The sequence below is a fragment of the Trachurus trachurus genome (assembly GCF_905171665.1).
Source record: "Trachurus trachurus genome assembly, chromosome: 2".
NCBI lineage: Eukaryota > Metazoa > Chordata > Actinopteri > Carangiformes > Carangidae > Trachurus > Trachurus trachurus.
This window is the reverse complement of record NC_139914.1, coordinates 8,984,379-8,995,372: the sequence shown is the minus strand read 5'-3', so window position 1 is coordinate 8,995,372 and position 10,994 is coordinate 8,984,379. Positions and strand designations below refer to the sequence as shown.

The 10,994-nt window shown below is 42.7% G+C and overlaps 2 protein-coding genes across 2 annotated transcripts; one reads left to right on the top strand and one right to left on the bottom strand.

Annotated features, from left to right (window-relative positions):
- Nucleotides 1-372: 372 nt before the first annotated feature.
- On the bottom strand, nucleotides 373-3,997 carry tgds (TDP-glucose 4,6-dehydratase). Its single transcript, XM_083985360.1, has 12 exons — nucleotides 3,809-3,997; nucleotides 3,392-3,458; nucleotides 3,244-3,312; nucleotides 3,047-3,137; nucleotides 2,795-2,943; nucleotides 2,595-2,693; nucleotides 2,208-2,267; nucleotides 2,089-2,132; nucleotides 1,805-1,970; nucleotides 1,634-1,689; nucleotides 1,419-1,516; nucleotides 373-1,291 (listed from the first exon to the last, which is right to left on the bottom strand). The coding sequence occupies exons 1-12, from the start codon at nucleotides 3,853-3,855 to the stop codon at nucleotides 1,197-1,199; spliced, it is 1,041 nt and encodes a 346-aa protein (XP_083841486.1). The 5' UTR covers nucleotides 3,856-3,997; the 3' UTR covers nucleotides 373-1,196.
- A 740-nt stretch (nucleotides 3,998-4,737) lies between these two features.
- On the top strand, nucleotides 4,738-10,550 carry gpr180 (G protein-coupled receptor 180). The gene is made up of 10 exons (XM_083985991.1): nucleotides 4,738-4,939; nucleotides 5,505-5,651; nucleotides 5,777-5,871; nucleotides 6,609-6,714; nucleotides 7,067-7,247; nucleotides 7,326-7,375; nucleotides 7,656-7,813; nucleotides 8,738-8,935; nucleotides 9,013-9,090; nucleotides 10,021-10,550. Exons 1-10 carry the CDS (start codon nucleotides 4,783-4,785, stop codon nucleotides 10,174-10,176), a joined length of 1,326 nt encoding a protein of 441 aa, XP_083842117.1. The 5' UTR covers nucleotides 4,738-4,782; the 3' UTR covers nucleotides 10,177-10,550.
- Nucleotides 10,551-10,994: the final 444 nt, after the last annotated feature.

The following is a 10,994-nucleotide window of genomic DNA, read 5'->3' as shown; positions in this document are numbered from 1 at the left end:
TTTGGCTTTATTCCACTGTCAGTGTGATTAACGTAGGAATGATAGCTGTTTATAGACTGAGCTGAAGTGAAATGGAGCCCAGTGTTGTCAGCATTACTGACTGGCCAGACCCCCCCCTCTCCCACCAACACCACCACCTTCAGTGTGGACACGTGGCAGCACCGGCCTGGTAGTTAGTATTTGCTTTATGTATTAGTTTAGCAGTTGTGCACGAAGAGGAGCACTGCACGAAGAAAAAAAAAACTGTGCATATATTCTGATTTTACCACGAATAAAGGTTTGGATTTGCAAATGTAAATTGTGTCTTTGAGCTGTTTCTTCTCCTGTGGGTTGTTTGCAAACAGCACGACTACATATATGGTATTAAATATTACATTTATTGGTACTCAAATACATTCTACAGCATCATGATTTAGAAACATTTCAAATGTGTGAGGTAAAAACACCTGGGTGATGTGACTGGCCTTGCGTTAGCTCTTATCCCTTTTAAGTCTTTTATTACGTAACAAATATGTAAACCAACTAAAGTCTTTAATATGAGATTGAAAAGCATCCTCAGTACAGATGTGGACATTTGCTACCTGTGCTGGATGTTAGCAGGAGCTGGGAGCATTTACATGCACTATAGTAACCAGGTTCCTCTGCCACATTTACAGTGAAGTGGTTATTAAAGTGCATGTAAACACATCACGAGTTGTTTGTATAATATTTGGTCCTTGGATTGACCAGCTGCCTGTTGACTTTGAATGGTGGGAAATAAAGATAACACCAAAAAAAAAACATGAAACATACCCTGTGGAAGCACATGTCAAAATCAATTCAGGGTCTGACACAAGAGAGATGCTGCAGTGAGGGATTGAAGCCGTCTTTGATTAGTGTCTGTTTGGTTTTCCACCTGTCTGTGTTGCTCCTCAGGGAAGTTAAAAAAAAAAAAAACACAGACTGGCATCCTCAACGCTGCAGCCTTTACAAATCCAGTCAAGAAATGCTTCCACAGAGTATCTTTAAACGTCAAAAAAAACAATGTGCACGGAAAAGGTGAGAGAAATAAGACCACTTGTCAACATGAGCTGAATCAGTCAGGTACATCAAGATAAAGTGCTTTCATTTCCAGGTTGATTTGGTTGAAGGGAGGCGCTGCCTTCCTGCTGGTCCAACGAAAAGAATCAAGTATCACAGCGGTTGGTTGATGCCACTTATTTGTCGGGAGATTTTTCCACCTTGCTTCTGATTTCTCCCTGGTCCTCGTTTGTGTCCGACCAGAAGTCTGGGTTGTCTTGGTACCATTTGACTGTAAGACATGTAAAACACAGGGATTTGGTAAATGGTAAATGTCTACTGTGGATTTAGGCTTTCAATTATGTTTCTGCAGACCTGTAGTGTGTCCGTGTGTGTGTGTGTGTGTGTTTTTACTGTACCAGTGTGTCTGATGCCTTCAGCCCAGGACACCTCAGCTCTCCAGCCCAGCTGCTGCAGCTTCTCACAGTTGATGGGGTAACGCAGGTCGACCCGCGGCCTGTAGAGCATCAGTACATTCAGACGTGTCTCTGTGCATGGATGTCCTGTGAGTATTACCTACTACTGACTTATAAATAAGATTTCCACAACTGTCTTTTTAACCTACGTGACTCACCTGTCAGGCACAAACTCGAGCCAGTCGTTCACATTAGAGTCTGTTACATTCTTGACCTGAATTTTAAAAAACACACACAGACAAAGATGTTTAATTAAATAATTAATTGCATTTTTTTTTCTTATATCATGCTTAATCTTTGCATTAGAATAAACACTCCCAAAAACCCACCATCCTAATTAACTCCTTGGCCAGTTGCATGATGGGAACCTCACAGCTCGTCCCCACGTTGTAGATTTCGCCCACAATCCCTTTCTCCAGAACCAGCAGGAAGGCACTGATGGCGTCGGTCACGTACAAAAAATGGCGGGATTTTGGGAGCGTTCCCTGGATGGTGCTGCGGCACAGACGACGAGAAGGAAAATAAGATTTACCGGTACTCTGCTTCGATGAAACATGTCAAACAAATACTAAAGCTGAATTACATAACCCACAAACACGAAAAACAAACTTACCATTTCTTGTTCTTTTGCAAGAGGGTTAGAAATCTTGGAATGACCTTAAATAGCAGGATGGCAGTTTATTAGTTATGAAAAACCAAGTATAACAGCAGCTGATAGTGAGGATATTTTACCTTCTCGGTGTACTGCCTGGGCCCATAGATGTTGTTGCTCCTGGTAATGATGATAGGAAACTGAAAACAGATAAACACAACAGATTCATGGACATATATCCAACAGATTTCAAACGTTGCATCTATTAAAGGGGACATATTATGGAAATATCACTTTTTATGGCTCATTTGCATTTAAAGGGACAGGCACTGAAACCAGCCGTTCTGAATGGGCTGTTTCGAGAGGATGCAAGAGCTGTGATGTTTGATCTTTGAGGTATTTTGACCGAAGCATGTCACAGATATGTCTTTAAGACACTTGGGAACTATTTTAATTTGTGGAAAGGGGGCATAATATGTCTCCTTTAAAGTAAATATGAGTAAAGCTTTAACCCTCAGTGTGTGTACCTTATACTTGTCCCAGTAGGATCTGACCAGGTACTCTGCAGCTGCTTTGGTGGCAGAATATGGGTTGGATGGCCTCATTGGACTGCTCTCATCAAACACCTGCAAAGAATAAAACACCCACTCCCCAAGTCAATCAATAACCCACATGTCCAAACTCTACATTTCCACCCAACAACTTATCAAAGACTTTTCTCTCCGACCTCGTCCAGACTGGCTCCGTACACTTCATCAGTGCTGACGTAGATGAATCGTTGTGGCTGGTGTGGGGCCTGATGAGCAGCTCCCAGTAAAACTCTGGTCCCATCGATGTTAACCCTCTGGAAACTGGACGGACTTTCAAACGACGTCTCTGAAAGGACGAATATGGTGTGTGAGAATTAAAAAGAAACACTAAAATTGGCCTTGTTTACAGGCCTGACCTGTGTGTATGTGTGTGAACAACTGCTACTCACCAACGTGTGTTTTGGCCGCCAGGTGGAAGATCACATCGATGTTTCCTGTGTTGAAAATGTGATTCACCAACCGTGAGTTACACACATCTCCCTATCGAAGAAAGCAACAGATTCAAAGAGTTATACACTTAGTGATAACGTTACAAAGAGTTTAGTTATCTCTGGTAAGACAACATTGTAAATACAGCCACCCCCACCCTGATAAAGGTGTAGTTAGCTCTGTCTTCAATGCTTTCCAGGCTCCTGGGGCTGCAGCAGTAATCCAGCTGGAAAAGATCAGACAATGAGAAACACACTTAGAGCATCATATATGAGTATTTAATCCATTTTAGGGTGAAAACTTACATTATCCAGGTTAATAATTCTCCAGTCAGGGTGTCTGTTGACCAGTGAACACACGAGATGGGAGCCTCTGTAGGGAGAGGGAGTGAATATAAGATCTCAAAGAGTCCTTTGTGCTCCTCTGAAGTACTGCAGTTAAGTTCATATGTGCTGTATTACTGTATTACATAATAATTACCACTTAAGATTAAATTCTACATACTGGTGATCTATTATCTATAATGAACCCATTAAAATACAGTTAAGTAACTCACCCAGCAGTGTATAAATTAAAATATGTTTATTAAGCTGCTTGTGCGTTCATACAGGTGTAATATGAATCCAGTAGAATATAAACCATGCCAGAGGTTGGGTTTTAAGCTTTAAATTATCATTAATTAAATAGTTTCTAGTGACTTGGGACACAGTCTGTTCACTTACATGAATCCACAGCCTCCAGTCACCAGAACAGTCCTGTTAAAGTCCATCCTCCGCTTTAACTAACGTCGCTTCACATCACCGTTTCTCACAGACACAATCACAACATTGTCGCTGTTTAACTTTGGAGTCCGCTATCTGTCCACCTGCTGCGAGCTCATCGCATTTCTCTCTGCTTTCTTCTAGGAAGCGGAGTCGTTGTTGTGTAATTTGCGACAGTAGCGAGCGGTTTTACGGCAGTGTTGACACGTTGAAAAGGGGCGCGGTCATTAGCGTCAATGAAGCTGCTTTCTGTTCTCTGATTGGTCGTCCGGTGTGACGTAGGGCTGTCAGTGCTCTTTGATTGGGTGAATCGCAAATCAATCAAACTGTCAACGGTGCCGACCGGGCTGGGCAACAGTGTCAAGTGAACTACAATAAACACAGAGAAGCCGGAAGTGCTTTTCAAAATAAGTGCTTGCAATTTTTTTTTGTCAAATTACTATTAATAACTATGTATTTTTCTTTATTCGAGTCACATAGCAGTGTTGTGTTATTCTGTACTCCATAATTATAATATTTATACATCAGTTATTGGCTAGATATAGCGCATGTTAGGTTTTTTTTTTCCTTTTAAGGCAATTACATACAAACTGAAATACATACAATGAAACACCATTGACAAGAACAACAAAACAGGACAGAAATGGTGTAAATTCAAAGTTTATATTTATGGGCCTTACCTAATTTAGAATATCTAACCACAAACTGACAACATGATATGTACAATAATTAAAAAAAAAAAAAAAAAAAAAGAAAGAAAGAAAGAAAAGAAAAGAAAAGAAAAAAAGAGCTGTTACGTTTTATTTTAGGGCGGAAACAGTCAATTTCCGGTCCTAACCCTGGGTAACTTTGAATAACCTGACGCAGAGCTGATGTACTTCTGGCTTCGTGGCTCATTGAATTGAGTAGCTAAGGTTTATTTCTCGATAGCGTTTATGTGCACAAGAGGCAAAATGTCGTGTTTACTGGTCACACTTGTGGCTGCAGCGCTGCTCGGCTCGGAGGCTTCGGCCAAAACTGTGACGGGACTTTTTAAGAGCGAAGTGGCGAGACAGCAGAAAGGCCAGTTCATCACTAAATTCATGTACCAAGGTAACGATGCTGCCGAGCTGCTGCTAACGTGTCACTCCTGCAGCGCTTATATCTGTATTTATTATTATTATACTATATATATGGCATGAAGAAAACAAACGTGTTGCTTTTATTTTATTTTATTTTCTACTGATGGGTGTGTCATCATCTCATCATCTCTCATAAATCAGGATGTTCAGCATTTTAAATAACCACACTTTGAGAGCATATAGATAGTTATTTATTTATAGTTCATAGCTAATTACAGGGTTGTCAGAGTGTTATTTCTATTTTCAATCATATGTTTGGTTTTGCATGACCTCCAGTAGTGCTTCACTATTTGCTCCAATGTATTTAAATTGAGGTCAGAGGTCAGCTACAGCAGAGTAACTAGGTAACCAGTATCTGGACCTGTTGCCCAATGTTGGCTGGGATTGATTGATTGACGCCCCTCTGTGACCCTGTAAGGACAAGCAGGGTAGTTAATGCACTATGCCCCCCTTCCTCCCAGGAAAACACATCAAATTTAGATATCAGAAGACGCTTATTATGTTTGTCCCCCCACTCACTGTCTCTGTCTCTGCAGGTGATAATGCTCTGTTGGTGTGTCGGCTGGACAACTCGGCTCTGGGTGCGGAGAAGGAGTCCAGACTGCTGCTGTACCAGGACATGGTGGACTCGGACCTGGACAACCTCAGCTGCACCGAGAGGCTCGCTAAAGCCCACTTCACCAGTAAGGACGAATCGGTCTTTTGTGTGATGCGATGTGATGTGCTGCAGCTTTATTGATCTGCTGTTGTTTTCTCCACGCTTCAAACCGTCGTCTTATCTGGTCTCTACCTCCTCCTCCTCCTGCAGTTTCTCTCAAACAAGAAGAGTTCAACCAGACCATCCCCCGTCAGTCCTCTCCTACAGCCTGGCAGGCGCTGTATGCTGACAGATACACCTGTCAGGTAACATGATGAACATTATCGATCCCTGTGACACTACAGTACATTTCTACCCTGTTAATCTGTCTTAACCTGAGTTTAAACGGTCTCACACCCCCTGAATGTTCCCACATTTTGTCACGTTACTACGACAGAGTATTAGGGCCACATTGAGAGAGAAAAAAATCACAGACTTTGAGAATAAAGTGGCAATTTTATGAGAAAAAAGCAGTGATTTCCTTCAAGTCCACCTGGTTCTTTCTGCAGAACAGATTTTCAAAGTCCTGATACTGAAGACTGATGTGGTGCTGATGTGCCAAAAGATGTAGTATCTCCTTGTTTGTGAAACCTATACTGAAGTACAACTTCACAAAATGCTCCACGGCCTCATTTTAACAACTTTCCTCCTCTAAAACAGGTTAATATTATGACTTTATTCTCAAAATCTGTGAAAAAAAAGATTTCTCAAACTTAAATGTATTTTATTGGGAATGTTATGTGAAAGACCGACACAAAGTAGGGCTTTGATTTGAAAAATGTGGTGTGCATTGTATTCAGCCCTCCCTGAGTCAACACTTTGTTGAACCACCTTTCGCTGCAGTTACAGCTGCAAGTCTTTTATGTCTCTACCAGCTTTGCACATCGACAGACTGCAATTTTTGCCCATTCTTCTTTGCAAAAATAGCTCCAAGTGGGTATGAATACTTGTGCAAGGCACTGCACCTACATGCTACATATTGTTGTGTGTCTCGTCTCTCCAGGAAAGCGCAGTGGTTCCCTCTTACGCTGATCTCAGCTTCACTGTGTTGCTGTTGAACGCCGACTCAGCTGGGAATCCTCTGGAGCACTTCAGCGCAGAGGAGGCAGGTCAGACGTCATCCCCTGATGCTTCCATTACCGCTGCCCCGAGGCGTCCCATTCATTACCAAATGAAATATTACACCGTCTTCGTAGATTGGTGCTTGGACCTGCAGGAGTCTTGTCTATACATAGTTATCCATCTTCGCTGCTTTATCCACTGTGATTAAAAAAAGATGTTTGTGTTAAATATTTAAAGAAAAGAGAAGACGAGCTTGTCTCAGAGCTGCAGCCTGCACATACAGCATGTGACATTTTTATTGTAATAAACCGAGATGCTGTGATTTGTAGAGATCGGTCCCGTGGGATCTGCATTATCCACATGAGACAAAATGTTTTCTTTTCTCTCTCTCTCCCCCAGGCCTCCACAGTTTTTACTTCCTCCTGCTGCTGGCCTACTTCATCGCCTGCTGCATCTACATCCAGCCTCTGTACCAGGCTCTGAGGAAAGGAGGTCCCATGAACACTGTGCTCAAAGTGCTCACTGTGGCGCTGGCCCTGCAGGTCTGCTCCGCCCTCTGCAACTACGTCCACCTGGCCAGGTAGAAACAAAACAAAACACGAGCAGCCCACCGTCTCATGTAGCTCGGGAGATAAAACCAATGTTTGGTGTTCTGCAGGTATTCCCGAGATGGCGTCGGTTTTCCTCTGATGGGCAGCATGGCCGAGTGTAAGCTCCTCCTACTTCCATCTATATTTACATCTGCTTCTGTTTGGTTCAGTTTGATTCAGCCATTATTTAAATTATTTTTATTTTACTCTTCTTTATTTGGATTCATATATTGTTTAATTTGTGAAAGGATTTCTTGAAAGAATGGGTAGACGACATGAGTTTGATTCTTTCTGCCCTCTTTCATTCATTCATTCATTCTTTTTTATTTGTTTTATTTTCTTTTTTCAATGAATGAAACAAATAAATAAACTAAACTAAACTTCCTGTCCCGGTGCAGTCTGGGATATGGTGTCCCAGGTGTCCATGCTGTACATGCTGCTGAGTCTGTGTATGGGCTGGACTCTGAGCCGAGGCAGGAAGCCTCAGTCCAGACCTCTGCAGTGGGAGCAGAGTCCGGCCTCCACGGCGGTCGCTGTCGGTGGAGTGGTCACACAGGTCTGTCAGATTACACTGAAACTTTATATATATCACACTAATTCAGCACAAAAGACAACAAAAATATCCATCCCGTTGCAGTATCAGTTGTACCATCCCTACCCTCCCCATATTTCCCATTTACTACTAACAAAATTAAAGAATCTAATTTTAAATTCATCCATAAACTAAATCTAACACCGACAAAAATGCAAAAGATTTCAATGGATATCTCATCAAAATGCCCGAGATGTAAAAGGATGGATGGGACATTTGTGCACATGTTTTGAGAATGTGATCTTCTGGAACTCAGTTAATTCCTTCACACAATCAGTTTTGAAAACAAAAATTGATCAAAGTCCCAGTTTGTATTTGTTAAACGATACGTTGAATCGTCAGTTAGATTGGAAAAACTGCAGGAAAGTAATTATGATGACATACTTCGCTAAGAAATGTATACTTTGATTTTGGAAAGATGATTCCCCTCCAAGCTTTAAGGTTTTCATGGATCAAATTTTTATTATTTTACCATTTTTCTTTACCAAAATATAATTGTGGTCATATTTTTCAAGAATTTTGGTTTCCATTACTTTCAAGTTTAGAGAAACTTCTCAATGGGGAATATTGAATAGCTTAGTTTAACCCTGAATCTGTTCCTTACGTAGCTTGGTAGACCTTGATATAAAATGTATACTATGTGTATGTAACCCTGTAGCCTGTATATATTGGGATATATACAGCCCCCCCCCCCCCCAGAAACTGAATAAAATGACATATTTCAGGCTGATGGTGAGCACATGCTCCACGTCTGATTCGCCCAGATTAAAGTACATAAACAAGTTTCTGGGGAAAATTCTGGAAAATATTCAGCCTTTTTTTTTCCGGTAATTTTTATGAATCTCTCCGTATGGAAACTTCATGTGTGTGACTGTGTGTGATTTCCAGGCGGTGCTGCTGCTGTGGGAGCAGTATTCAGAGCTGGAGAGCGAACACCACAGCTACCACGTCCAGCAGAGCCTGGCCGGCATCCTGCTCATCGTGCTGAGAGTGGGCCTCACGCTCCTGCTGGCCTCCATCCTCTACCAGATCATCTCCACTGAGAGGAGCACGCTCAAGAGAGACTTCTACCTCTGCTTCGCCAAGGTAACCCACAGCCCACAGCGACAAACACACACCCGCCTCCAGCTCCTCGCGTCATTGTGTGCTTTTCTTCGTTGCAGGGGTGCTTCCTGTGGTTCCTCTGTCACCCTGTCCTCGTCCTCATGTCTGTCATCTTCAACGAGCACCAGAGGGAGAAGGTTTGAACACAAACATTTTAAAGGAGACATATTATGGAAATATCACTTTTTGAAGGCTCTTTAACATACTGTATATTTGGGTGTTTTTCTTGCCTTATAGCCTCCAAAATGAGAGAATTGACCAAAAGAAATCAGTAATTTTCACGCTCCTGAGGTTGAAATCCATGTGGTTTCACGAGCTGTTCCCTCAGTTGTCATTAAATGATGTCATTAGTGTTCGAATTTTCATGATACCACCCTTACCTGTGAGTACGGGTACCAGTAGATGGGGGCAGGGTGAGCAGTGGCTCATTTGCATTTGAAGAGGAACTATGTAAATCTGGTCACTTTTCCTCTGTGTTGCTAACCCTCCTCTCGGCCATGTGCATTTGTTTACAACAAAGCTGGCGAGAAATCAATCAATAGAGCGGTAGATGACGTTATATATCATATATGATGTTACGAAGTGCATAGTTGTGTAGTTTAATCTGTCACAAACAAGAGAGCCGCGTTTGTGTCACGGTGCCGCAGAGACGAGAGCTGGGACACCAAAAAGACGCAATAAGTGACACAAGGCAGAGAGCCTCAATTCTCCCTAGTAACAAGTTAAGCAAGGCAGTTTTATTTGTATAGCCCACAACAGTTTGTCTCAAAGGGCTTTACACAGCATCATAACAACATCATCTGCCCTTAGACCGTCACATCAACTGAGGAAAAACCCCCAAGAAAAAACCTTTTAACAGGGACAAAGTTGGAGAAACCTCAGGATAGGCAGACAGAAAACAGTTTATAACACAGAATATGAAAAAGCTACATGGAAATGGTTAAGAAGCCGTTTATTAAACCATCACAGTTACTCCGAAGCTGTTTAATTAAGGTCAAAATGTAGCAAAGTTAAGCTACAAACCCCGCACAGCGCCTCTGACCCTCCGCTTTGTCCCGTCTCTGTAGGTGGTGACCATCGGTGTGATCCTTTGCCAGTCCATCTCCATGGTGATCCTGTACCAGCTCTTCCTGTCTCGCTCTCTCTACTGGGAGGTGTCCTCTCTCTCCTCCGTGTCCCTGCCGCTCACCATGTCCAGGACCAACCACAGGGGGCGCTACTGAGCACATCCGCCGGCCGCCACGATTCACCCTGGATCGTCGGTGCGGGAGAGGAGTAGGAGGAGGAGGACCGCCCTCCTTGGCTGTTTCCTGGGAGACAAATCACCACGAGTCAGCAAGTTACCGGGAGACAACAGCACAGGTCAGAGGACGACCAGTGGACAATATTTAGAACAACGAACTACCTCTTGTGACGGGTGATTTCTGACTGGACGGTGCTGAGCAGAGAAGAGACGAGTGTCTTCGGCTCTCCATCACACGCTGGACGTCCTGATTAACGGTCACAGAAGGGACGGATGAGGACGGAGCAGGAAGATGTGGTTGTTTGGAGGTCGTCCTCACACATTAAACTATACATAGATCATGAACCCAAAGAGATAGATAGATGGTCAAGATTAAAGGGATACTTCACCCAAAATCAATAATTCACCAATCATCTCCTTACCGTCATGCCAAGGAAGGGTTTGGAGAACTTTTGGAGTCATCAAAACGCTTTTGGAGTTCCAGGGGGGGTCCAGCTCTATCCGCCACCATTATAAGAAAATTTGTTGCCAGCTGGACCCCCCCTGGAACTCCAAAAGCGTTTTGATGACTCCAAAAGTTCTCCAAACCCTTCCTTGGCATGACGGTGAGTAGAAAATTGGTGAATTATTGATTTTGGGTGAAGTATCCCTTTAAGAAGAAAGTTAAATTCGACTTTCCGACATACAGTAATGTGCAGCTTCCATGTGTGATCTCATGGGCAGGTGGAGAAATGGATTCTGGATGGCTGAACAGAAAGGATTTGTTTATTTTTAGTTTTTTTATGCATATCCAAAGTG

Coding starts and splice junctions, on each gene's coding strand:
- gpr180 (XM_083985991.1), top strand. CDS start 4,783: ATGTGCACAAGAGGCAAAATGTCGTGTTTACTGGTCACACTTGTGGCT. Junction 7,248..7,325: donor AACTACGTCCACCTGGCCAG/GTAGAAACAAAA, acceptor GGTGTTCTGCAG/GTATTCCCGAGATGGCGTCG. Junction 7,376..7,655: donor GATGGGCAGCATGGCCGAGT/GTAAGCTCCTCC, acceptor GTCCCGGTGCAG/TCTGGGATATGGTGTCCCAG.
- tgds (XM_083985360.1), bottom strand. CDS start 3,855: ATGGACTTTAACAGGACTGTTCTGGTGACTGGAGGCTGTGGATTCAT. Junction 3,313..3,391: donor GAATTATTAACCTGGATAAT/GTAAGTTTTCAC, acceptor GATCTTTTCCAG/CTGGATTACTGCTGCAGCCC. Junction 1,292..1,418: donor TGAAGGCATCAGACACACTG/GTACAGTAAAAA, acceptor CATGTCTTACAG/TCAAATGGTACCAAGACAAC.